General features: G+C 40.9%; 1 protein-coding gene across 1 annotated transcript in view; it reads right to left on the bottom strand.

Moving 5' to 3' along the window:
• The window catches only part of slc30a6 (solute carrier family 30 member 6), a gene marked incomplete in the record, with an annotated part of 262,873 nt that extends 235,642 nt beyond the window's left edge, over positions 1–27,231 (bottom strand). The window contains 4 exon segments of the mRNA XM_038730405.1: positions 11,325–11,409; positions 20,116–20,202; positions 25,028–25,074; positions 27,036–27,231. Coding sequence (XP_038586333.1) covers positions 11,325–11,409; positions 20,116–20,202; positions 25,028–25,074; positions 27,036–27,219 — 403 coding nt within the window.
• Positions 27,232–27,576: the final 345 nt, after the last annotated feature.

Below are 27,576 nucleotides of genomic sequence, written 5' to 3'. Positions count from 1 at the left end.
CTGCACCCAGCACTTCCTGTAGTGCATTGCAGTTAGAAATAAACAACCAGAAATGTTCTTAGTAAGAAGATTTCTCTCTCTCTCCCTTAAACGGCATCTATGTAAGGATGTGACGACAATGAAATTTCACAGCGACGTCGTCGATTATGTTGACTAATCGTTGCAGCCCTATCGCACACTAGAGGATAATTGGTCCGATAATTGGTGGCGCTGTTCCTGATCTGAGGCTGATCAAAATCAAATATCGGCCCAAACGTGATGGGTTTCCAGCCTGCCAACTGGATCAACTCTGCCCAAACATGGTTGATATTTAAGACTAGCATTGTGAGTTTGGAGCCCTAAATGTCCTCAGTCACTGTTATCTTTCCTAATTGTTCACACGTTTCTCCTAAATGACAGCAGCTCTAATATAACACCATTACGGTCTAGTGTTAAATATTTATTGTTCTCAAGTAGAGAATAATGCTTCTGTTAAACTGAACCCAACGTGGGTTTCTATTTCATTCATTACTAAAAACTGACATGTAGATTAGATTGTACTTATACAAAACTTTTCTTTGTTCTGATATCCATCTGATAGTCTGATCAGCCGGGAGGGGAGACGGAGCGAGGAGGGTGGGGTCAGGTGAGCGGGTGTTGGGAGACGGACAGAGGTGAGAGACAGAAGAGGTGAGTTAAGGTGAAAGACAGAGCTGAGGTGTGTGTTGCAAAGAGAGAGGCGAAGAGGTTTAAGTGACACAAAGAGGTGTGTCTGTGTGTGTTCGAGTGGAAAAAGGGGAAACAGATGGACGCACAGATTCCTAAACTGCTGCAGAGCGAATGTGTGTGTGTGTGTGTTTGGTCCGGTGAGACAAAAAGCTGATGTCTTTCCTTTGTAAAAGGCTGAAAGCTGATCCAGATGTCCACAGCACAATTTGATACAGGAGCACCAGCCTGACTGGACACACACACTTCTGTAGAATCATCATCAGCTTAAGTTTCAGCAGCAGTGCAACAACAACGCTGCTTAAACAGCATTTAGACACACACACACACACACACACACACACACACACACTCTCTAAACTTCATGTGCACAAACACACACACACAGCCGCTGGTTATATCTCGGTGTGTTCGGCCCAGTCGACTACATTACAGCCAAATAGAGGACAGTCCATTAAAATATTGTAGATTTAAACATAGAGTCGATTGCAAGTCGTAAAAAAAATATGACCAAGCTAATTATTAAAACAATTATTCTTCCTCATTTGTTGACTAAAGATCAAGTTGGACACCTTTACATGCTTTTTAAAGCTGCACTAATCAATATATTTATACTACCAAGGGATCAAATGATGGTAAACATGCAGACTTATCATCTTTTAACTCGTAGGCTGTATTTAGAACCGCTATAGCTAGCTGAAATATGTACTAGATACTGTGTACGATATACTGCGTTTCACAGCAGTTTGCAGTATGTTATGCCAGGCAGTTTTGGAAAGTGGAAGTAAACAATAAAAGGAATATAAATGTAAGTACAATATAAAACTTTTTTAAATTTTATTTAAAGAGGTGGTATTACGCTTATTTTTGTCATACTGCACATTGCTGCAGCTCCTCTTTTCAGCCTGTGTTGAAGGCTTCGTTTTAGCTCTGGAGTGATACATCTTGTCTCTAAATGATCTTTGTTGGGAGTTGCACATGCTCAGTTGGTAGTTAAGGACTACTAGCCAATCAGAAGCAGAGAAGGGCGGGTCAGCGAGAAGCCGGTAAACAGCTCGGGTTCAGCTGTACATGTTGCCGACCAGCTTGGCAACATGGACTGGAGCGAGAGTTTCAGAGCGGTGAGTTATTAATCTGTATCTGCCTGGAGGGTAGCTGGTGTTTGGAAGGGAGAGGAGAGCTGTGTGCTGCAGCTCACTGTGTGTTTTTGAGGGCGTGTCGGAGTAGCCGCTAGGCGAGCGTTATATGATGTGCGGCTGGACTACAAACAAGCTGTTTTCAGGCAGTTCAGAGCAGAGTTTTCTGTGGGAGATGGGAACTCCCTTTGGGCTTTTTTACTTAGCAAACCTGTTACATGCACAAAAAAGGTATAGAACTCAAAAAAGGAGAGGGGAAAAGGGAAAAAGCTCATGTAAGGAGAACCAGGCTGCAGCCGCTCTGTAACAATGTAATGCTTATTAACCCTGCTAAGCTAATGTTTGATATGCAAGTTAAAAAACATAACTTAAATCTTAATTAGTTATGTTTTGTTATCAGGGACAGAGCAGGGATCCTCCTGTTTGTGCAGCACTGATGCAGCGTTGTTGCAACAATGACTACTTGTTGAGGCCGGCTGAGAAAATAAAGATTAAATTTATAAAAAGATTTTTTTATGAAAAAAAAAAATTATATTTCTTTATTTTAAAACTTTATATATTTTTATTATTAGATTTTTTTAACACACACTTTTACTGTTTTATTTACTTATTTAATGAAATGTACAAAATTAATTGTTCTTTTGTAATTTATTTGTTGCTTTGGCAATATTGTTGCTTTACATTCATGCCAATAAAGCAGAATCGAACTGACAGTTTTACCACTTTGCAATGTGGGACTCAGTATGCGAGGAAGACTTGTCCGATGCAGACTGGAGAATCAGTACGACATCCGGGTATTTTTGCACACTACATTTAGGCCAAATCAGTGCGTCCTGCTTGTATAGTAGGCGGTTTCAAATACAGCCTTTATATTTTCTGTTTGGTTATGTCTCAGTGCTCTTTGTTTCTGGTGAACCGCCTGCAAACGAGCTGCCCAGCGCCACACAGCAGACAGTCAGTCACAGACGAGCTGCAGAAGAAGGTGGAGCATCTCAGCAAAAGGAGAAACATGACTCCAATGGGATGAAGCAAATGTTGGCCCTCGTGCAGAGCAAAGGTTCTAGGGGACAAATGCACTGTGATTCAACTGGTTATTAAAAACTTATACCGAATAGCTGTGAATAGCTGTTTCTGATTGGTCGATGCATGCCCTTCATCCCTTTGAAAGCAGAGAAAGGTTAAAGTGAGTCGCTCACATGCACCCTACTTTTAAGACACAACATTTTTATAAAAACATCTTTGTTCCCTCCACAAATCTTGTGAATCTTAGAAAACATGTGTCAATACTGTACGCACCGTGTTCCCTCCGTGGTCAGTGGGCTGGAAGTAATGTGCACACACACACACACACACACACACACACACAGGAAAGGACATCAAGAACAGTGTGTCTGGATAAGCCGCAGTCTGATTATCTTTCAGGTTATGAAGGGTTAACCGCCTCAGCGCAGGAGTAAGGCATGCATGGATTCTTTACCGCCCAGAGAACGAACGCAGGACCAGACTGCAGTGTGTGTGTGTGTGTGTGTGTGTATGGTATAATGTGTCTTTACACGTCAGTTAATCCGTTAGTCATGAGTTAATGGGGCCAGAGCAGCATGTGTGTATGTGTGTTTTCATGCGTGTGTTCCTGCAGCAGGGTGCGGACATGTACAGAATGTACATCTGAGGCTTTGTCAGTGTGGAAGTTGCTCCAGAACATGAGATTAGACTTGCAAAGGGGTCAATCAAGGGACGTATGGATGTGTGTCTGTGTGTTAAGACTTCGATGTGTGTTATGCTCCATTTAAACTAAAGGCGGAAATGCACTGGAGGCGTTGGAAGTACATATTTTCCAAACGCACAAACAGTTTCAACTGGCCGACGTGCAGTGGAAGAAAAAAAACTTATTGAAGCATGAAACGTGAAATACTGCATGAAGAAGTTCTTTTAAGGTAAACTGAGTAAAGTGCCTGCAAGAAACAAGCTGCAATTAATCAGAGTTTTGGCTTAAACAGGAACATAATTTAATACAGGAGGTTTATTAGTTAGACACATCGCTGCAGCCATCAGTAGCTCCGCGAGACAGCTCAGTTTGTGTATTTTCATCTATAAGGCAAACTACCAAATTACATACAGTAAGTAGTCTCCTTAGCTTTGCGGTCAGTAGTCATCACACCGTCAGTGTGGGAATAGAAATGTCATGAGTCACGAGTCGATACCAAAGTTCTGAAAGGTACCGGAGATCCAACACGTGGAAGATGGCGACAAGTGCAGCTGCATCGACAGCACCAGCTCGACTCGTCCAATAGAAAAGAGTATGAAAACCTGGGTAAGAACTGAATGTCTGCCCAACGCGCCTGTTTCTGCAGGAGGAGTTATCTGAAAAGTGCATTACAATCCATTTCAAATAGTCAGTAACTGATTTGTTTGTCAATATAAAAAAACTTAAGACAACTGCCAATATACAGTAAAATGCAAATTAATTATTTAAAAATCATACAATGTGATTTTCTGGATTTTTGTTTTAGATTCGGTCTCTCAAAGCTGAAGTGTACCTATGATAAAAAAATTACAGACCTCTACATGCTTTTTAAATAGGAAAACCTGCTAAATCAGCAGTGTATCAAATACTTGTTCTCCCCACTATAGATAGTGATATTCACACCAGTAAAGTTTGTAAAGAAAAATGCACAGTGCAAAGTTGTAATCTCAACAGCTTGCTCATTTATGAATATACTGAGATGAAACCACATCTCATCTGTCCTGGACATCCTCTCACGGCTTTCAGAGCTGTTAGTTGTTCTTTGTAATGTTCAAATGTTTTTTTTTACTACATTAGATTTATTTTGTTTTTGACCGTGGTATTAAATTGGTATCGATAATTATGGAATTTTACTGGTATCGTGACATCGGAGCGAAGTTCAAATCCCTGATCACGGAGGTTTTTAAAGACGAATGAAAATGTTTTAAATAAGCTGTAAATCCAATAGTGTATCTCAACTACAAAGAAGTCGTCTTAATGTACTGGTTTTTCTAGTATTCACATATGTAAAACGGTAGATGTTTTAATTATATTGTTCTCATTGACTGTAATGTCAAATCGCTGTCCTGCTGTCGTTCTCGGCCAGGGCGCCTTTGAAAATGAGTCTTCTACCCTGGTTAAATAAATAAAAGTTAAATTTATAATGGTTGTATATAGTATGTATAATTGTTAACTTATAAAAGCACAAAACTGCTGTGAGGTACAGAAAGGTAAACATGCATGTACAACATATATAAATGTGTGTGTGGCCTCAGTCTAACGAGGTGGAAGGCTGAAAGCTCATCATCAGGTTCTTGGCAAACCGTTAATGAGATAAAGAGACCTCATTAACACAAGAGTGCACACACACACAGACATACTAATGCGACACATGTAATGCGATGACTGAACACTGACTGTAGTTTAGCATTTTATGTCAGTTGCTTCCAGTTCCATTCAGTTTATTGAGACGCCTTCCTCCACCATTATTTAGCTACTCACAGAGCCACGGGCGTTCGATTTCTGCCTTTTCTGCTTTTAAAAAGCAGTATAAATGCAATTTATTGAGGAAATGTCTTTATAAATGTAAAAGGGGGCAATTAAAAATATAAAAATATAATAGAATATTATGTATTAGGACTCTCGGGCATTCAGATGTGTTTCTCCTGTAGATCACCTTCTCTCATGTAATATCATCCCTGCTGAGTGAGCACACATGCAGCCATGATTTAGTCTTCACTCCTCTGTTGTGTCTTTTGTTTGGGGCAGTAACCCCTTTAAATGTGCATGTGGCACCTTTTCAATTCAACGATAAATTAATTTATCTTACATTTATCCCTGGACTTTAATAACGCCCGTGTTTTCTGCTCACGTTTAAAACTTTCTGCACATTCAAAATCAACCCAACATATCCATGTTCTCTGACATGTCCAAAAAGTTGGGATATTTTGATAAAAAGTTGTTGTTAAATGAGAATATCTACCAGCCCTACACTCTGCTGTGCATTAGCCTACGTCAGGGTTCCTCAACTACTTCTGTCCACGGACCATAATGTTTCTAAGCAGAAATTGCGGGGGGCGGGACTTTCAAATAAAACATTTATCGAGGCCTAATTAGCATGTTATTGTTAGATATTTTCACTTTAAGAAAATTAATATTATTTTTATCTGTGTGAACAGACAAAAAAACATGGGCACGAAAATGATCGCACCATTATTGTGCATGAAACGGCAAATAAAGGAGTCAGGCAGTCAATGGCCTTTTTCCATTATTTCTCACTGACCAACACTTTTGCATTTCTGGTACCTACTTCATAATAAAAGTCAGCTCATGTTTTGCCAGTTAAATGCTTTTAGTGTGAAGCTGCAACAGTAGAAAATGTTCTGTTTGCATTAGCAGTAACTTAATACAAGATTTTTCCACGAATTTCATCAGTCGCAGAGCTCAAAATACTGTAACTATATAAATATTGCATAACTTCAGCTAATACAGTGGCCTTAATGCGAAGAAACCTGTTTGGGACTGTGCCGGATGAGACGAGTGCGATGGGAAACCGAAATTAAGTGACTAATACTTCTCATCCGGCAGAAATCTCACCACGAAACCACACAAACGTTAACTTCAGCACATCAGATAGAGCGCAGCTCCCAGCCGCTTCAGAGGGAAGCAACCTGGAGCAGAGCGACGAACAGAGCGAGGGGGATGCAGAGACGCCACACTGCAGTGCAAACATGCACCTTTAACTCCAAGCAACATCCTCTATTTTATTTTCCAAATATTACACTTTTATTCTCTTTATCACTTAATTCTCCAAATCTCCAATTACTATTGTTTTTTTCTAACAGTGGCCGTAATACTCCGTCACAGCTGACAGACTACAATCACACTTTCTGTAAATTGTAAAGTGTTATTCCCTCTAATTTGACTGTTAACCGTTTGTATACCAAATACATTGTCTACACAGAGATACCAGATCCTTTATCGTAGCATTTGTAATTTTATATCACTACAGTAATTTACTTAGTGATGTAGTAAATTTATTGGAAACTCTCATGAGAAATAATTAATGGATTAAATAAAGAGGATTGTTCCTCTTTGATTAGCCCAACAAATGAAATACCTGAATCCTCACATTGATATTATTAAACACATCTTTATCATCATAGTCATAATAGATATTCTGGAAAACAAATTAAGTTTTACGGCATTAAATCTGGTCCTGAGAGTAAAGAGACTGTAGACACGAGGAGGAGTCTGACAGTATTGAGACCGGGCCGCTGTCTGCTCCTGTTGTTCTCATAGGGGCCGGGTATCGACGGCGGTGTCGCCTTCCCCCCTGTTTGTTCGATCCCTCCGTCCTCCGCTTCCTGTCTGCACGACACCCGACGCCACCGTTCTGTGTGTGTTTGTGTGTGTGGCTTGTGCTGCAGTATTTGCAGCGCAGCGGGGATACGGTTGCATGTTGTTCTTTTCATGGCAGCATTTTCCTGAGTGTTGGAATCCCTGAGAGGATTTAATGTTGGTGGCAGACACGAGCCTCGCTGACCATAAACACTCAGTCTCACTGCACATCTGTATGTGGCACTACCGCCGCCTCGTTCAGCTGAGAGACAGGTGAACGAGGCAGTGAAACACCTGCCTGTTTACAATCAAATTAACTGATGATAAACCCAAAGCTTGACCTTAACACGCCATAAATCACACCTGACTCAACAATCAACTACTGGCTCTAAAAGACTCCCTATAACTGATCAGGCCTACTAAATGGACACCTGGCGTGTTTTGGGTCCAGACAGTTGTGACAGAGTGGAAACATAACTGGTACAGTTTTGCAATTTGAAAATGTGAAACTGACGCGCAACCTTGCTCTGTTTGAGACTGTAAGCTGCACTTTATCGGACATGCTGTATGTGGATTTGTGTTTCAGTTGGTTTTGGTCTGAATGGGGATACTACAAGCGGAGCAATAACGTAATGCGCAGCATTTAGCAGGTAGACTTCTAAAAAAAACACTATGAATTCTCATTAAAGGATGAAACACAGATATGTGGTAGAGATTCTGAATGTGCAGAAAAGCTGCTGAAACACAGGAGCTATTGAAGTCCAGGAGTTTGTAACTGAATTAAAATTAATTCATTTATTGTTGAGGTGAAAAGGAGCCACATGCACATTTAAAGAGGTTACTTCCCCAAACAGGAAGACAAAGAAGAGGGAAGACTAAATCATGACTCAGCAGGGATGATGTTACAGGAGCAGCACAGAATGACTGACAGCCTTAATACATTAAATTCTGTTAGAGGTTTAAGGTTTAATTGTAACCTGTCACGTGAATTTTGCATTTTGTTTTAGATAACTAAAAACATTTTTACCATAAATTGGTGCAGAAAAAAGCAGGAAAATTAACTTTTTAATACTAAAAATGTGCATATAACTCAGCTTTGATTTCTTAGAAATAGTGTTTAAATATCATCTCGTCTGGTGAACCCAATGTCCCGCTCGTCACACCCCTAATTGATTTCATTCATCTGCGCTTTCCCCACAGAGCTTATTTCATCTTTAACCTTAAAGTCTGCACACTTCTCCCATTCCCTTGCATTGCCTGTGTTTGTAGCTGCGAGTCTGAGTGTGTTTGTCTTTCAGCGTCCTAAATATAAGCTCGTCACATCGTCAGTAGTGAAGCCAGTGGACAGCTCAGCTGAGGCAGAGAAATGGTTTTAAGTGCTGCTGCTCTGCTCACACAGCCCACTGGATCACACAAACACACAGTTCAGATCAACACTGATATCTATGGAAGCTACTGACAACCAAATATTCATGCATATATACGACATTTTTAAAGCCAAAAACTCTCTTTTCCTGGTTTTTCTTCCGGCGTGTGGTGTCGGCAAGTACTGCAACGTTCATACTTTACACTTCAGGGCGTATTAAATTAATAAATTGGTGATTCAAAAATTCCACAGCTGTTAACAAGCTTTTTAAGGGTTCAAGGTCAGATCGCCATGGGCTGTACGTGACCTTAAAACTTGGAAGCTATAAGTGTTGCTGTGTTTTCTGTTGTTTTACTGCTTGGTTATTAGCTTGGTTAGCATATTGCGTGGCTAATGTGGCTAGCAGGATCAGCAATGTTGGATTAAAGTTTTATTTATACTCCTGCGTCAAAGTTATCAACCGAATGGATCACATTCTGAAACGAGTCATTTCGCTCGGGTTGTGACGGTCATATATATTGATCCACCGTGTTATTGCCGCTGATTTGGCCGCTAGTAAAATTTACTTGAAAGCACGGGGCACTTCGAGTCGGCTCAGAGGCAAGGCTACCCGGGCGACCAATCACGGTTCCTACAGTCCGCGTCGTCTCGACGTGTAGTTACATTTTTGAGGAGGTACATGTAGGTGACGGAGTAGGGTACAGGGCTACGCAGAGGCCTCGGTACGTTATGTGTGAAAAAGACACGGTCAAACTACAAAAATGAGTTTGCTTGGCAATGTTGTTGACTAGGACCCAGCAGCTAGCTTGCCCCGACCATAAAGCTGCTGTTAGCGGCTCGCTGTGCAGTGAGGTGAGATCCACAAACACGCTATATGGCACCAAATTACTTCACTGATGAAAAATGTGATAATACCATTTTTTGAGCCCCAACATATTACTGCAGGGGAAATTAGTTCACCGCAACAGCCCTATATGTTGCGTTGAAGATTACGTCACGGCAGTTTCGCACGGCGTCGCTATGATTCCCAGGAACATATTTTGCAATGGAAAACGGAGGACGGGGCACCAAAAGCGAGTCGAGGTGAGTTGAGCTGGGACCAGCAATAAGTAAGCAACATTTTATCCAGATTATGTAAACAACCTTACTTGGTGGTCAAACTGAAAGTGTGTAGCTTACTTATGCTAAACCACTGAAGCTAAGCAGGTTTGGGCTCGGCTAGTACCTGGATGGCAGACCTCCAGGAAAACCTTCGTTTCTGCTGGAAGAGTGGGCCAAGAGAGGGCAGTCTTCCTTCAGGTCCTAATAATAAAATAATGCAATGGCAGGGACCAGGAAAGGAAATTAGGAAGGAAATCCAAATGCGTGTGGATTTTCCGTTGGAAGGCTACCCGCCACATTGGCAGGTGCATGAGATCGCCATGTAATATCTATTTGACGCAGCAGCCCAGCGTTCTTGTTTGTTGTGTGTCGCACTTAAATTGATCCCCGATGTACCAAGGGATCTAAAATTGTGTAATACATGGATTAAGTCGGTTCACTGGTTGCTGTTTTATGTTAATTTCATGTTACCTGTGTTTGATTTGCGTAGATTTGTAAGGGGGTGGGCGTTAGTGGACAGGACAGGAGTCGGGGGAGGGGAGAGTGAGAGTAAGTGTAGCCACTTTCATACAGAGATCAACGCGCAAAGAATATCCACATATGTTGGATTCCATTAATACAGAACAAAAGTTTGCAGCGTTATCTCGCAACCATGTGAGTTCATTTCACATGGCAGTCCAGCTTTACCCCAACCAGCGTCGGGTAAAAAGACCGGCTGTGGCTTTTCAAACAGAGATACTGTCGCTCTGTCTCTCTCTGTCTTATCTCAGTCACCAACTTTCCCGGCTCAGAGGCCAGCCTGCCTAATTAGCGCAGCACCCCCGTGAAATAAAGCTTCTAGTGTTAGGAGCTAATTACAAAAATTGTACGTTAGCACCAAACCAACAAACAAGAGAACAAAGAGGAGGCTGAAGCAGAAAATAAAAGAAATAGTTGGCGGTCCGGTCAAGTGTCAGATCTTCTAATAGCCCTGTCCTCCCCCCAGAGATCAAGGAGTATAATCCATAGGCTGTATAAAGAAATGCTGATCCCATAAAAGCTGTAATGCTGTGGCACCAGGAGGCCAGAAGAGGGTGATTGTAGAAAGTGAGGTGATGTTTTTCCCTTATAAACTTGGTGAGTACAAGATTATTGTTACTGTTAGGAACAAACGACTCCTGCTCCGCTGCAGCTGGGGACTTTGGGAAGGAAAAAACTAAACAAAAACGTGCTTGTCAATATGACAGATGTGTTCTCTGCATTGTAGCGCCAGAGGGGGAAAACAGACGCTGTGAAGGACTCTGTTTCTTCAACATGCCCTTTAAAGTGCCATATTTTGACTGAGGTAACCCCTACCAACAAACACACGCAAACACCAGCAGCAGCAGGATCAATCTGAACCCCTCTGGTGAGACGACGCTGCTAACACACTTCCTAAAGACTTGTTCACAGTGTAAAGCTGCAGCACACACACGCTTGAACTATACAGTGTGTGCGTGTGTGTAACTGTCAATCTGCGTTTATTGTGTGTAGACAGGTATCTCCGCCTGTTAATGTCTCAAAGTGTTTTTTTTCCCCCCTGCATGTGTGTGTTTCTGTCAGTCGGCATACATCTCTCTGCGTGTCTATCATGTGTCTATCTGCAGCTCCCTCTGTCACTGTGTGTGTGCGTCTCCTGTGTGTGCGTGCTCACCCATGCTGTTGGTGGAGCTGCACCACATCAGCAGACAGCCGGTACACAGCAGGTTGAGAGCCCCGAACAGCAGGATCCTCCACGACTGCAAACGACAACAAACAAACAAACAAAAGAACTGTTAAAGAACAACAACAAAAAGGGAGCAGAGTGGCCCAAGCTGTGGGTCGAGGGCCAACAGTGGTCATTCATTATGCACATGGGCTGACGGGAGGGATATCATTCAACGTAACATTTTGCTTTGAAAACAGAAAACAAAATCACATCATACTGACTAAATAATAAAATACGTCAGTACAGAAATGTCCCTGTTTGAGGTCATTAACGTATTAGTTTCAAATTAGACTGAAAATATTTTTACACATCTCATAATAACATTTCAGACCTCTAACGTTGTGTTTTTCGGGCGCTGCTGTGAGCTCGCACGCTCACACACTTTGGCGTCCGACTCCAGACAACCACTTTTCTTTTGAGGTAACTACGGTAACGTTATCGGTCTGTTTCTGTCACTCGTTTGTGAGAAGGTTATTATTTCAACTCTCACGGCGGTGCTGTGTTGTTTATTTATGTTGCTTGACTGTTTCTCGTTTTGATTTCTCTCTAAATTGTCTTTCTATGTCAGCTGTTTATTGCTGCTGGTTGTGTCTTTGTTTTTGTTTGTTTTTCTCCTCCCCGTTCTCTTGAAGGTTTTATTGCTTTCTGCGATTGGTGTTTTCTTCTGCTATTTCCTGTTGTCCCCAGCCCCCCTCCCCGTAAACTTGCAGGTGTTGCCCTCTGTTTATGTGGTGTTTCTGTTGCCCATCCCCATGTCTGTCCCCCGTCTGGCCCGGTGACAAATAAATAACAGACAAACAGAGTATATTAATACTCTTGCTAAATAAAACCTGTCTGGCACAATATGGTATCCAGCTCCTCGTACTCTACACCAGGCTGCCGGGCAGGACAGGTTTATAAAAAAGTTTGTCTCTTTAGTATGAGAGTCCTACTAAAGAGAGGCTGTGAAGTCTTCATGTTGCGCCGTACGAGAACCACATACAACATTATTTATCACACTGGGTCGGACTTTATGAAGAGTATGAGCACGAGGAGGATACACATGAGACAACGTCCGGTTTTCAAAATAAGGCGTCTATACAGGATGGAAATAAGATTAATTGAAATATATTCACAGAAAGTATAAAACATTACATGTGTCCATTAAAAGTAAACCATAAAATATTAGGGAAAATACTTATTCTATTTTCTATTCTTTGATTTAGGGCTTTTGGAAAAACATTAAATAAAATTGTTGACTTTTGTTGCCACTTATACCTATCCGACAGGTTTATGATTAAATAGTTTATTGGAGCACAACATCCTCGGACCCCCCCATGAGAGGGTCCAAGGCCCAAGGCTCTTGCACACTGCATTAACAAGTAGGGATGGGTACCGAAACCCGGTATTAAACGTGCCACGGAGTTAAATTGTTAAAGACCGTTAAGCTCCAAAGTTCTGCTTTCTTTATTATCACTACATAAACGTTATTTTGCGCTTTTGATCTCACCAACCGTGATGTCTAATCTGTAATAAGGTTAAGACACTAGTCCATGATGCATTGCCACTATTCCCAATCCAGAAGACAGTTCTCTCTTTCTTTCTTCACCTTTTTAAAGATTTTGCAACTTCTCTGTTAAAGTGTTAAAGCTCTTGTTTACTCATTTCGCAGACGCTTTTATCCAAAGTGACTTAACATTTAAGGATCAACATACAAGCCTCAACAGACGATCGATAAAGTAGGAGATCTGTGACAATACATACTAGTAAGCTAATAATGCATACAGCATCAATGAGGTAAATACCTAGGGAAAGAAGTAAGAGTTAACAAATAGTGCTATCAATGCAAGAGAGGAGATTTTGAGGAGATAGAAGATGTTGGTAAGAGGTTAGGGGTGTTAGAAGAGGAAGTGTTCTCGGCCTCTGCTCTGATGGCATGTACCATTGTATTTTCTTTTGCAGTAAATAATTGTTTAGTTAATTTATTTTTCATTTCATTAAATAAAACAAATGTTTATTCTGTTCTTCAACTGACCTGAAAACGTTCCAAGACCTTTTTAAATTGAATCTAAAGACAGATTTAAAAGCCAAAATTAAAATAAAGACAATTTACTACTAGATGAACGTGTTAAATATACAGATATGAAATGCAAAGCAGAGAGGGGCAGGAAAAAAATAAACCAGACCCATAGCAGCAGCTTTTCTACTTTATTAACAATTTAAATTCAGTAATTTTAGACCTTTATAGCTTCATCAGAGTTTTGCAATACAGGGTTTCAGTTAAATTTGTCCACAAGCCCAAATGTAGACAACCGTGACGACACAAAGCTCCTGCAGAGCCGGTATTATACAACTGTTTTCACAGGCTGAGTAGGACAGAACAGGGTTTCCCCAACTGTCAGTCAGCGTCCTGTAGCAGACACGCTGGCAGGTGACCAGCCGCCATCTAATCTAAATCCAAATCTACAAACTGACTGGGAGGCTGCTGGGTTTTGGCTTCTGGCTGAGCAGAGTGTGAGTTTTCTGCCCTCTGGTCGACCCGCTACGCCGGGGATTTGGTGAATTCTCCGACTGAAAGTGGTTACTGCAGTCTGAAAACAGGTCACCGCAGCAATGCCAGCTATGGGGAAGGTCACTTTCAGAGGACCTGAGAGCAGAAAACAGGCTTATAGTGCTGAAAAGAGCAGCTCTGAAAATGAGCTATTAAGAAGCTTCATAATTAATTACTAATCATGTTCTGGATTAATCTATGAGTGTACATGCAGAACCATGCATCCTCATGATACATATATTGACTATGATAAACTGTGATGTTTATATTGTCTATTCATGGATTATGCAAATATGTATAAACCTGTTATGATATATATATTCAACAAGTCCTTTTACTTAAATAAGAAATAATTTGTCTTCCAGCATGAACCATCTAACTGTTACGTCAGTAAAAAGGTTGCACACAACTTAATTACATCCCTAATTTAATGCACGGACCATGTGAGCATGCTAAGTGACCTAAAGTCAACATAAAACCCACAGATGTATGCTGGCCTTTCTGTTGTTTCTGGTAAGTCCCGTCACAACTACGAGCTCAAAAGTGCACTATAAAGTACAGTGTGTTAAAAATGTGTGACTTTCTTTGGCTTTGCTATTTTCTGATTAAAGCTACCAAGGCTACTACCTAAGGAAGGCGGTTGACTATTTATAGGTGGAAGTCTGTTGAATGCAGCGGCTGCAAAGGCTAGATTAGCTTCGATTAGGGAGAACATTGTGGCTTTGGTTAAAAGAGACCAACATTGAATGAGACAGGATGTGAACTGCAGTCTCCAGCGTCGAAGTCAACCACAAACGCCTTCCTACGAGGTTTTGAGGGACGTTACATCGAGGTCACATTGCTTCCTTCTTCGGCTTCTGAGAGACAGCAGTCGCCACTCACACGGCGACCAGAAAGAAATCTTAACAGGACAGGTCTTGTTGTGTAACGCAGACCAGTTCATTTTAGCTCAGTACGATCTGCATCTGAGATCCGTTCAACGCTGCTCTCGCTCCAATCGGCGTGGATGTAGATTCAGCAGAATTTTCAATGAAGAAAAAAATTAATAACTAAAACCTCTGAGCAAAGAGAGAGAGTGTGTTTGTGTGTGTCAGAGGAAAGAGAGACAAGAAATGGAACAAGGAAACGCTGTGTGTATGTGTGTGTGTGCGCCCTGGCCTGTCACTTCGTGTTGGAGTCATATGCCGTGGTGGGGAGCGCCGAGTGCTGTGAAATCTACAATTACTGTGGTGTGCTGTGTTATGACAGCACTGGGGCGTCTGGTGACAGCACTAGCCAGCGACAGGCATGGGAGACCCACAGTGTGTGTGTGTGTGCATGCGTCTGTGTGCAAACAGAGAGAGAGCACTTGGCCCAAAACATTTCCAATCCCCCAACCCCTCTTCACGTACACATGCACACAGCGCCTAGAGGAGAGTGCACGGTTGTTAAATCCTGACGCTCTGCTGCCCCCGTCTGTCCGTCATCGACGTCGCACGGCTGTCCGGCGGCGTAACGGCTTGCCAACATATTGAGGTTACATGTGACATTGGAGTGACAGAGCTGCAGCGCCCGTACAGCGGCTCAGTCACCAGGTACTGTATTAAATAAGGAGCCCCTGCTGGCGCCAGGCCCGATTACATCATTGTTGAGCGCCGTGCCATGCTGGTGCATCATCGGGCTGTGCCGGGAAAATGTGTGTCATCATGTTGAGCGGAGGCGTGACTCATATTCGCCTCTGACGACGAGAGGGGAAGCAAGAAGGAGAAGTCCGTGTCGTTATAACGAGCTGGGAGTGTGTGCAGGGGGATTCGTGGGATTGTTCTGATCACACTGAAACCTGAAGGGCGAGATCCTGGTGGCAATGAAAACACTAAAAACATCCTCGTACGCTCTTTGTCTACTCAAATCGGAGGCTCTGTGTCTCCAGGGTGGCCGTGTTCTCCTCTCAAAATAAACCTACTTACATAATGAATCGGCGGCGGCCTGTTAACGCGGACAGAGGAGTTTTCCAACTCAGTTGCTGCAGCAGAAACGAGATGACGCCTGGTCCTCTCACTCTCCTGTCTTCCAGGCATGTCTTCCCTCTGCTGACGGCCTGATGTCTCTGCTCCAGTTTTATCAGGACATTTTGTTACTGCCACAGCGGCTGACGAGCTCAAGCACCAGTGTCCAGCACTGTAAACATGTACTGTACAACGGACACGGCGAAGAAAGTTCATCACAATTCTCAGTGCTGCTCCGAAAATATGGTTTTCTGTCAGGTTACATGAATTTGTTGGTTGTGTATTTAATCTTGAAGAGTTATAATTTGGGTAATTCTGCAAGAGTTCATTATGACCCTGGTGATGTGTAAACCCCAGAGGATGAAGAGGGCTGATTTGGCACTCCCCCCCCCCCCAAATTAATTAGAACTGCAACTTATTTTAATTTGCAGATTTATCGATTAGTTGTTGGTCGATAAAATGTCAGAAAATATCGATCAGTTTTTCCCGAAGTCCGAAATGACGTCCTTGTTTTCAGTAAACTGTCACAGGAGGAGGAAATAAACCAGAAAATATTTATATTAAGTTGTTGTTAAACTAATAAATTAGCTGTGACCAGTAAATCAATAAACCATTGCAGCTCTTTAGTTAAGGGTTATGTTATGGTCTCATATATGCCAAAGTTTCCTCTATTTATTAGTAGGCAAGGGGCTCACTTTGCATTTCAACATGGTGATCGTAACATCCTTTCATTAGTCTGCTTTCAGAAGCTGTTTTAAGGTTTCAGTGTGCTTAAAACGAACTTGGTTATACAATGGGAGTCGCCGCATCATGTTTAAAGGCTGTTCCAAATGCCAAACACACGAAGGCACAGTGCAAAACTGATGTCTCATATAAATATGTCTCTGAAGATTCTCGTGCCATCCAGGTTACACAAGGACGGTTAAAATCAAGATTGACTGAATGCACATCGGAGCCACTCAAGTTTCCTGCAAAGGGTTGAAAGGACAGCATTTTAAGTGAGGAATGGTGTCCAAGCGATATCGATGATTTTGATTACGACCCCACGAGGATTAAATAGCTTGGACTCCCAGCCAGAACTGAAGAAGCCTCTTGGGTGAGAGGCGTAACTACTTCGAGTATCTTCACTCGAGTCCAGTTGCCCTCGGTTTTATCTTCACGTTGTTGACATGAAAAATGACAGAAGCAGTTCTGTGCGAAGGAAAACAGACAAACCTTCACACACACACCTGAACAATCAGAGCATAAAGTGGGCGTGACCTTTGTTTCAGGCATACTGAAACCTTTGGTGTCTCCTAATGGTTTTAAACACTGTTTCAGAGGATTTTCAATCTAAGGGCCCTCTCACACCTGAAAGTCCAAGGTCCCTACCGAAGTTCACGTTTTGATATATTCGGAAGGTTTTGGTTTGGTTTCACACTGCAATTATGTGACCACACTAAAGAACTCTAACCATGACATACTTGCGTCATGTCAGAGACGATGACGACATGATTGCATTTCTCTGAGCATTTGTTTGTTTACGGTTTACACAGTAAACCACTGGAACTTCCTGTAAATGGTTCGAACCATCCAAAAAAAAATGCTTTCACACTAGAAATGAACTGAACCATCGTTCAGTTTGCTCCGGACCGAGACTACTTCTTTTCATCAGACCAAATTTCATCTTTTTGGCGTGGACCGTGGTCCAGGGGAGGTTTCACACCTGTAACTTTGGGTCGGATCAAACGAATGAAAAGTCTGAAAGTCCAGATGTGAAAGCCATCCGGATTTAAAGAAAACAGCTTTCAGCACAAAAATATCATCAGCGACTCTGGTGTAACAATACGCTGCAGTATCAGCCTGTAAAAACTCCTGTATCAGTCAAACTGTTCGTGATGATGACGAGACTTTGTTCTATTTCACAAAACAAAAGGGAAAGAGGAGAAGAAGGCAACAAGACTGAGGAAGCACGTCTGAACTTTCGCCAGTCTGAACTATGTTTGGGCCCTAAGCCGTGTACGGCACTGTGTAATCCAATCCAAAGCTCAATGGAGAAGCAAGACCCCCTGCCAGTGTGTGGTCAAAGTGGATTATAGTACAATAATGCTGACACACACACACACACACACACACTCACACGCAAAACAATCATGTCTGAGATCCTTTCACGTTTCATTATCATGTCTCCAGGGTTTTCACTCTAATTTTTACATCCCGGTCTTGTTCAGCTGCACTTTTAGCTCAGACATCTGTCCTTGTTTTGTTGTGACTCATCGTTCACTACTACTTCCCCCGCCCCATCTACTCTAATTTTAGAAAAATAAATATTCCAAACATTTGAACTAAACATGTTTTTTGAGTAGGGAAATTAGGACAAACTCTGTTGTTCTTCCTCGTTTTCATAGCAGTGAGTTTAGTGTTGTCTCTGAGATAGGAATATTTAATTTATGTTTATCAGGCAGACACAGCCGGCAGTAACAGAAGTACTTTTCCTGGCATTTAAATCACCATAATGTAGTGCAGTCTGGTCACTAGCAGGAATCTTTGTTTGACTGCTAAGAAGTGCAGCTTTAAATTGTACAGGATTTACAACTAACGTTATAAAATGCTGTGAAGGCCTAATTTTCACTGGACTAGACGTTGTGTGTATTTAAGTAGATTAAAAATCTCTGTACCAGTGTTCTCTACCTGGAGACGTTCCAACCAAAGGTATATTAACGTCCACCCAGGTATGTTATCGGCCACCACATGTATATTACCAGCCACCACATGTATATTAGCGGCCACCACATGTATATTAGCGGCCACCACATGTATATTAGCGGCCACTAGGGCTGGAGTGACTCATCAACGTAATCGATTACTTAAATACGTTGATTCGCATTGTGTGCGTTGAAGCGTTGCTGCATCCGGTGTTAGCAAGGATTCCCCCAGAGACCGCTGCGACTAAAATTTCCCTCAATTATTTAATATCAAGCAAAACAAATGATTTTCACCTGCACACTGTGTGAGCACGGTAAATCACGCTTTTCTAGCTTCCTCTCCTCGTTCATCAAAGGACATGTACGTGACAGCAACAGGGTCGGGTCTTTTAACAGCAGTGCAATGTGTTTGCATAGCGAGTGACTATACGCAGAAAATGACGCGAGTAGTAAGGCTACGTCATTAACAAGTATCGTCCACACGCGGCGCACTTGCTGCTTGGAATACAGAAAAAACAACAAAAGACGAGTTCTGCGTCTCTTCTGTGATATTATAAAACATACTGCTGATGAAAAAGTCAGCAAAGAAGACACATACAGGGAGGGAGTGTGAGAGGAAGAGGCGGGGGCAGCAGGTGTTTTTGCAGTTGGAGATCAGAGGTGTAGGTGTGGGGAACTGAAGGGAAAAGCAAGGTGATCAAAATAAATAACTTTTGTTCAATTAAAATCAACGTGGTTGAAAAAGTTAAGTCTATCGAAAGAAGACTATTTTGATAATTGAATGTTTCAGTCAAACAATTGCTGGTTCCAGCTTCTTAAATGTAAGGAGCTGCTGCTTTTGTTTGTCATTTATCAGACTGAAAAAAATTTCAAGAGGTCACTTAGCGCTCATTTTTCAACTTTTATAGACTAGGCAAAAATAACCAGTAGATTAATTGATAATGAAAGTAATTGTTAGTTGCAGCCCTGCTTTCTATGTAGGTTTTACCACAATTTTATTAATATTATTATTGGAATTTACTGTAACTGACATGAATCCAAGATCACAGCTGATGTTTGATACTAAACTGCATTAAAGGATCATTGTATTTTGTACTTCTTAGTAGAGCTTCTTATGTCCCAACTCAAGAATAAAAGCAGCAACATAAAAATACAAGACAACATGCAACACGTTAAAGCCCTTCAGATCAGTGCAGAAAATAAAATACAAACTATACAGATCAGAAACTACAGGTGGAAGCTGCCTGTAATGACAAAGAAGTCGTCCAGCTTTCAGCTCATGGGCTTTTCACTGGAACATGATGACCTGCTAGGAAAACAGGATTACTGGAGGTGTTTGGGTTTTACTCTGAGACACAAGAGTCAAACCAGCTTACAGCACAATGGGATTATAAAGCGAGGATTCTCCAGACGCTAACTACGGACTGGTAACAAAGACGAGGTTTGGATGACGAGGACCACATCTGACTCCATAAAGGGGGGAATGAAAGTGTGACATGTAGTTTGTAGCATGCATTTCATCTCACACGCAAACTTACCCGTCTATCTGAGGAGACCAGCCTGAGCTCTTGCACAAATTTTCCAAACACGGACCTGTGCGTCTTCCTGAATGGATGAATGGTGCCCTGTAAATTAAAACACATGAATAATCATCATCAAAACTAGCTTGACTTTTAATGTGAGAGGAGAAAAAAAAACTCCAGCTGATGAAGAAAGAAACTAACTCTGTACAATTGTCAAAAATAACATTTAGATTAATCCAAGTTCACTCAGGTTGATCAGGTCTGTGGTAGTGAAGAAGAGGTGGCTGCAAAGTGTGACCTACACTGCCCCCAGGTGGTGTGTCAGGGTACAACACTGATTTCAGCTGAAGTGGCCTGGAAACTGTGACTCAAAGAGACATTTTTCAGTGTAGGAAGATGATCTTTAACGTAGGGCTGGGCAATAAAATAATGATTTTTTTGATCATTTGAAATCTTTCTCCAAAACAATATAACATTATGTTTAATGAATGTTTGATTTTAATTTAATGAAAGTAACAGCACTTATTTCTCTGTTAATATATTTATTTTGGGAGTGAAAAAAGATTTCTCATGCATATTTGTTTAAAAAAGATTTTATCAAAGTTGTTTTAAATGTTCTGCCTCAGATTTGTGAAGTGATCCACTGTTTGGCATCAAGTGTTTGTTCTGACCATTAAAAAAAGTTTAAAACAACAATTAACCATCCGTTTTCTTCAACTTTCACTCAGGAGCAAATGTGAGCCTTTAAACTTGAAAGAAATAGTAATTTGACATTTATCGATATTGAATGATAAGAAAATAAAATTGATTGTGATGTGTCATATCGCCGAGCACTGCTTTAATATTTAACATATTTGCAGGAGATTACATTTTCTTGAGGGATTTCAAAACCACGGTCTCTTTACACGAGACGGATTGTTTTTAAAGCTGTAAAAGTGTTGTTGTGCAGGAAAGTTATCAAATGAACTTTTAACAGCATTTCATGGCTTTTAATAATGTCCCTTACTGTTTAAAGTAAAGCATAGACATGATCCATCCCTTTACACCAACAAAAGATCAAACTGTTGAATATAAAGTTAAAAACTGTAAAAACAAACAAAACACACTGCGGAAATTTTACTTTTATCATTTTCCAAATTTTCTTTAGAAGTCGTTGAAGGTTGCAGGGCCGATCATATCATATCTACACTGCTCCGTCTGTCATTTTTCAAATTTTTGTCTTTATTTATCAGATTCAGTGCCACATCTCTCTCTATTATCCAAGCAAAGTTAAAGCCGTCATGTTGTCGAGCACACGGGCAAGACTATGAGGCAGTGAAGCCTCCAGCACTCATGTGCATCAAGCGAACTTGTTACCAGATTAAGATAAATAATGTTTGTTTTTTTTTAAACTGTAAATCATGCAAAGCTGCTCTGGTGGAATCACAGAATAAAAATAGGGAGCTGGAAATGAGCATACTCGGCCCACTTTAAGAGATTTCCTGCTTTACCACCTACTTTACGTGCAAGGTACCAGTAATAATTGTTGTGATTAAAATCAAATGTTTGGATTTAAAACCCCTCGTTTTTCTACAATCCTGTGCCGTGCTCGTCGCCGACTCAAAATCTCAACAGGAACTTCTCACTCACTCACTTAAACTTACAGCCGGCAACATGACAAGGAACGTCTCCTGCATCAACAGCATTTATGTTGTTGACAGATAACGTTCCTTCACAGTCTTTTTAAAGAAGTACCTGAGAAAGTGAACTGAGAAGAACTTCTTTATTCAATCACACAACTTCTCTCTGCTCAAACTGCACCACAATCTACAAGGACAGGGATGGGTCATAGTTTTCGTATTTTCAAAAAGTCATTAAATAAACAAAAAAAACTAGTAGTATATGTGACAATCCTCCTGTCGTAAAAATATATATTTTCCTTTGTTTCTTTGCCTGGTAGTAAAGACCAAATTATACTTCTGCGTTGAGTCTACGCCGTAGCCGATGGCACGGGTTACATGCTGTCGTAAGCATTTAAACTTGTTTAAAACTGCGTCAATCTGCAATTACACCACTAAAACACTGGTTGGCGGTGGGGTTTCTATGTTCCACTGTGTTGAGTTTCTTCTGCCACCTCTTCATTGGTGTAGACACAAACTACAAACGATGGCGACTGAATGTGAGCGGATCATGTTGGAGCTTATCGATGTTAAACAGCAGTTACTTTAAGTGAAATTACTAAAACGCAGAAACGAGAGAAGGCGTCGGAGGAGATGGTTTGACCGACTCTTGAACCAGTCGAGGCAGAAGAAGGATGAGCTGGAAATAGGAGGAAATGCGATGCCACGAGGCTGGCCAATCACAGTTCTTGCGGTCTGCGTTGCTGTGACGTGTACATTTCTGGGGAGGAGCACGTCATAAATGGCCAGAAATGTTATCAGGATTAGAAAAATAATACCATTTGGTATCAATAATTATCAGAATAAATGTCAAATCATTATTTCTTTCAGTTTAAAGGCTGATTTTTGCTCCTGGTTGAAAGTTCAATTCAAAAAATTAATTTGAGGCCGAACATTCAAAACCAATGGAGGCAACGAGTACTGACCAACCACAGGCAGAGTTGTCGGGGGAGAAAAGCGTGTGCATCAGGCTACGGCGTACCTACGGCAGTGACGTAGAAGTATAAATAGGCTTTACGCCTCAGTAAAACATGTGTGTGCTATGTTCAGCTGGGCTACGACGCTGTGAGATGGGCAATAAAGTTCCTGTTTATAGTGTGAACGCCACCACAACATCTCGCTGCAATCCTTCATCAGCAGAGCAGTCTGGACCGCTAGTTACCAACTACCTACTTTCCTACCTTCTCCAGCAATGGCATGGCATAAATGTGGAGTAAGGTCTGGCTATACGTTTACTAAATTTTGCATACCTGCCCAGAATTGCATGCACGTCCACATACTGCTTTTAAACGCTAGAATATTCTTTGTAGGGGTCATTAGTGTTGTAGTACTCCACTTTTTGATGGTCTTGGTCTCGTCTCGGACTCGACCACATTTGTACTCTGTCTTGGTCATTGAGGACTAGGGATTTTATTTCAAGACCAGTCGAGACCATAACTTTGGGAATATCAATAAATTGCTTTTGCATTGTCTGATTTATTTGTTAACATCCAAACTTTGATTGGATGTAAAATGTATTGCTTCAAAAACAACCAATAACCCTAATTAAAAATGTGTTGTTACCGTTAACGACTGTCCCCGCGATGGTCAGCGCGGAAAAGGAGTGTTGAATAAAGATGCTTACGTTGATTTCAGCTCTTAGTGTTTGTATATGGGTGTTTTATTGGAAACATGAACCTATCAGACAAATTTGAAAAGTCACTATTATCTCGTTCCACATTTTAATGTGTGTCAAAAATGGGGAACTGGTCTTGGTCTCGACTCGGTCTCAGTCCCTAAAAGTCTCGGTCTTGTCTCGGTCTCGATAAACTCTGGTCTTGGTCTTGACTTGGTCTCGGTTTGGGCGGGCTTGACTACAACACTAGGGGTCATCAATGGTGATAAATGATTTGAAGTATATTTTTCTTGAACATTTAGTCATTCAGTGTCGTTAATATGTTATTACACTTAGTAGAAGTAGCATTCCTTGAGATTTAGCAATAATATGTGGCGATAACCACTTCTGTCTGAAAAGGCAGAACAGATGTTGGAGGCTACTTGCCGAGATTTGCATCCACCTCTTTTCTCAGCATAAAAGAGTCTGAGTCGGCTGTTAATCTACCGGGGCGGCCGGCCCAAGTAAAGCCTATGTGTGGGAAACACTGCCGTCCCTAGTTTGGTGAGACTGTGTGCGTGTGCACTACTGGAGAGGTGAGGAGATAAAAGATGGTGATCATCCCTGAAAACTAGGGCTGAACGATTAATTGCATTTGCGATATCATAGCAACGAGGTTTTCTAATCGCAAAGGCTCTGATTGCACTCTGGTCACATGACACGCCAGAGTAAAGCAGTCTGCAGACGAAGCATCAACTCAGCACCTTACGCTGTATCTTGACTTGTTGTTGTAAAACGGCCCTAAGCTTGACAGAAGCTCGGGTGTTGTCGGAGAATTACTAAGCTTGTCTATTAAACACGAGAGGCGTCACACTGTATTTTCGTTGGCCAACTTTTGAATTGAACATCAAACGGAGTATTTTCTGTTTGCTTACTGGGAAAGATTTGAACTGAGATAAGGACGCATTAATTGGTGGTTGAACTGTGGGTTTTGTATTAAGCGCTTACTGTATAACACACTGTGGTGAACTTCCTGTGGTCTTAGGTAGGCCGACCTGATATTATATTATTCAATGCCATAACTGGACTGAAATGATCTCTCTCATATTATTAAAATTATACTTCTTCTCCAGCATTGCTCATATTAATAATTCATGCATCACCTAATTTCATCATAACACAGGCCTGGCCCACAAGAACGAACAGTGTATGTTTAATCTAGGGCTGGGCAATAAATCAATAAAGATAATTATCGCAATATAATTATCTTAATTGTTTTGAATGTTCTTCAGATTTGTTAAGTGATCCGCTGTTTGGCAAGTATTTGTCATGTTCTGACCATAAAGAAACGTTTAAAACCACAATTATTAATTATCAATATCTAATGGTATGAATTTTTTATCGTGATAACATTTTTGGCCTTATCGCCCAACCCTAGTTTAAAATAAATCTCATATTGTGTTGGTCATACTATACACTGATTTACTGCTTGTGTGTTTTGAAAAATACAGAAGGTAAAGAGCTTAAAATTAATCACATATTAAATCGCAATATTGGGAAAAAAAAAAAAATCTATTTGTAAAAAAAAAAAAAAAGCAATTAGATTATTTTCCAAAATCGTTCAGCCCTACTGAAAACCATTTAACTGATAAAGCCAACGCCGATAAACACTCACCAAGACATACGTGTCGTGCTCATGCTTCTTCCTGTGCATGTGGACGTCTGTGGAAGAAAACAAAACAAAAAACCACCGTCAATATGTAACAACAACAACAACAAACACAACCTGAGGTCGAGGAAGACGTGACACTGAACTCCAGGAAACGACCTGACTGACGGAAGGTTTCTGTAGTTTGGTGAAATAAAAAGCTCCATCCCCAATTTCAAAATAAATTTGTACATTTTTATTGAAAATGAGGCTTAAGCTTCGGAGGAGCTACATCACACATCAAAGGACACAAATTTAACGAGAGAGACGACATCTGTTAACTACGCTGAGATGCAACAGGATCTCAGCAGCAGTTAGCATCTTTGCTAATCAATTTCCTGGGAGAAACCTTGTTCCCATTCTTTTTTAATATTTCTGTGTGTGTTGGGGTCAGTAAACCAATGAACAGCAACGTTTCATATCAGTATCTGATATTTATATTCTTTTAGCATCAAAGAGCTGATGTTTCTTGATCCGTCAAGTATTTACAGTTTTTCTTTTTTTGGTGCATTTCTCAGATCATAATTGAAATTCTCAAAACTACTTGTTCAACCTCCACGTCATCATCTAGTCACATCATAAAAGCAATTTCTCATTAGTCATAGTTTACATCTGAAAATACTTACAGAGTACACTGTTATATTACCAACATTGTAAACATTTTGTCTATCGTGTTTCTAAACAATGACACAAGGACTTGTCATTCTGATGCACCGACATTTTCACTGACATAAATATTTACTTTTGAGCGATAGACTAAGGATTTTGAGCAAGTTACGGGCTTTTGCAGGTAATCCACTGCAGTTTAAGAAATGCGCTTACTGTTTTCCAAACACAAACTTAACTCCAGAAAACAACCTATGGACCCTAGTACCCCCATGGCCACGTTACAGACTGCTCTGGGCCGGGGTCTTAACTTGTTACCTGCTGTTTTAGCTTTTCATTACATTACATTTATTCATTCATTAGCTGACAACTTCAAGTTATTCTGCAGCAGTGGAAGGACAAGAAGCCTTGAAACACATTTTTACAGTAAACACTTTGGAACAGCCTGTTAATACACTCAGAAGCTTTAACTGTACAATATTATGTATATATATATATATATATATATATATATATGAAGACACACCTGTTGATTAGGGATGGGGGGGGGGGGGGTTGATATGGCCATACTATAACGATACATGGACGCAAAGTATCTTTATCATATGATTGCACAAGAGAATTAAACTTTTTGGTATTATTATACTAAAATTGATTGCCGTTTCAGTCCAATAGAAAACTCAACAGCCCCATAATGGCCTAAAAAAGAGAGATGAACAAACAGTTAAATATATCTTTTTTTCTTTGGGTACATAATTTATATCTAAAAATGTCTGTTTTGGTGACGTAAATGTTGTTTTTAACTTTGGCAGTTTGCTCCTTACTTTTGTCCCATTTAAGGTTCTTCACTGGACTTGAACTACTTGGATTTACATACAAACAAGAAACAGGGGGGTGTTGTAAAACGTTTGATTGTTGAAGTGTAATGATAATAAATAATATAGACATATTACCAGACAGACTTTACTGACAAAGAAACAACTTTTCTAACTTCTTTTCTTGACATGTCTTCATAAAATGTGCAAATACAAACCAATTAAATACAAACGTGACCTTTAGTTTGCTCCAGTTTTAACTTGTTATCTGCAGTTTTAGCTTTTCATTTAGACTTCAAACTTCCTAAACTGACTGCTAGCTAAGTTAGCTGGATTAGCTTTACACAAACATTAACCAACAAGCTACAGGGCCCCAAAAGGGCCACACGAAGCAGTAAGACGGCTAAACTCTGCCGGTTAAAGACATGATAAAGTCTGTACTGTTGTTATAACCTGCTGAAACGAACCGAACTCACAAGCAGCTGGTAGCTCAGTTAGCAGAACCAGCTGACTGGCTACGTGTTGTTAGCTGTTAGCCTGTTAGCATAACAAACCTGAATCGTTGACGTTAATAACGTCCACCGACACCATGTCCGGTTTATCCAGCGGACCCACTTTCCTCTCGGTCACCCCGGACGGCACCACGTCGGGCTTAGGGCCGAACTTTCTGGGGTAAAAGTCCCCGGCATTGTGGTATGACAGACCCGAAGACGTGGACATCATTCCGTCCATCGCCATTTTGGACTTCCTGTACCCAAGTCTGTTCCATTTGGTGGCGATGCGCATGCGTCAGTCCGCAGATCTGTATATATCATCACAGAGTGAAAGCGCATAGAAGCAAACAGGAAGTAAACTGTTCAGATGCTATAGAGATCTGTGTTTTTATGCTGACTCTGAGGCAGAGTCCCTTCTTTGGAGGACCTCTTCTGCCAGAAATAAAATAGATAACAGGAATTACAAAACTATGAACTGCTTTTGAAAGGATTTTAAGATAGTGACAATCAAGCTTGTGACATTTACAGTCAAAATTACAAAATCAAAAACAACTGTAAAGAAAAAGATATCAACACATTCAGGTTATCTCAGATACAGCTG

This window comes from Micropterus salmoides, unplaced genomic scaffold, assembly GCF_014851395.1.
Source record: "Micropterus salmoides isolate LMB-PRFRI ecotype aquatic unplaced genomic scaffold, ASM1485139v1 Ms_hic_scaffold_2, whole genome shotgun sequence".
In the NCBI taxonomy this organism is placed as follows: domain Eukaryota; kingdom Metazoa; phylum Chordata; class Actinopteri; order Centrarchiformes; family Centrarchidae; genus Micropterus; species Micropterus salmoides.
This window is presented reverse-complemented; position numbering and strand designations above follow the sequence as displayed.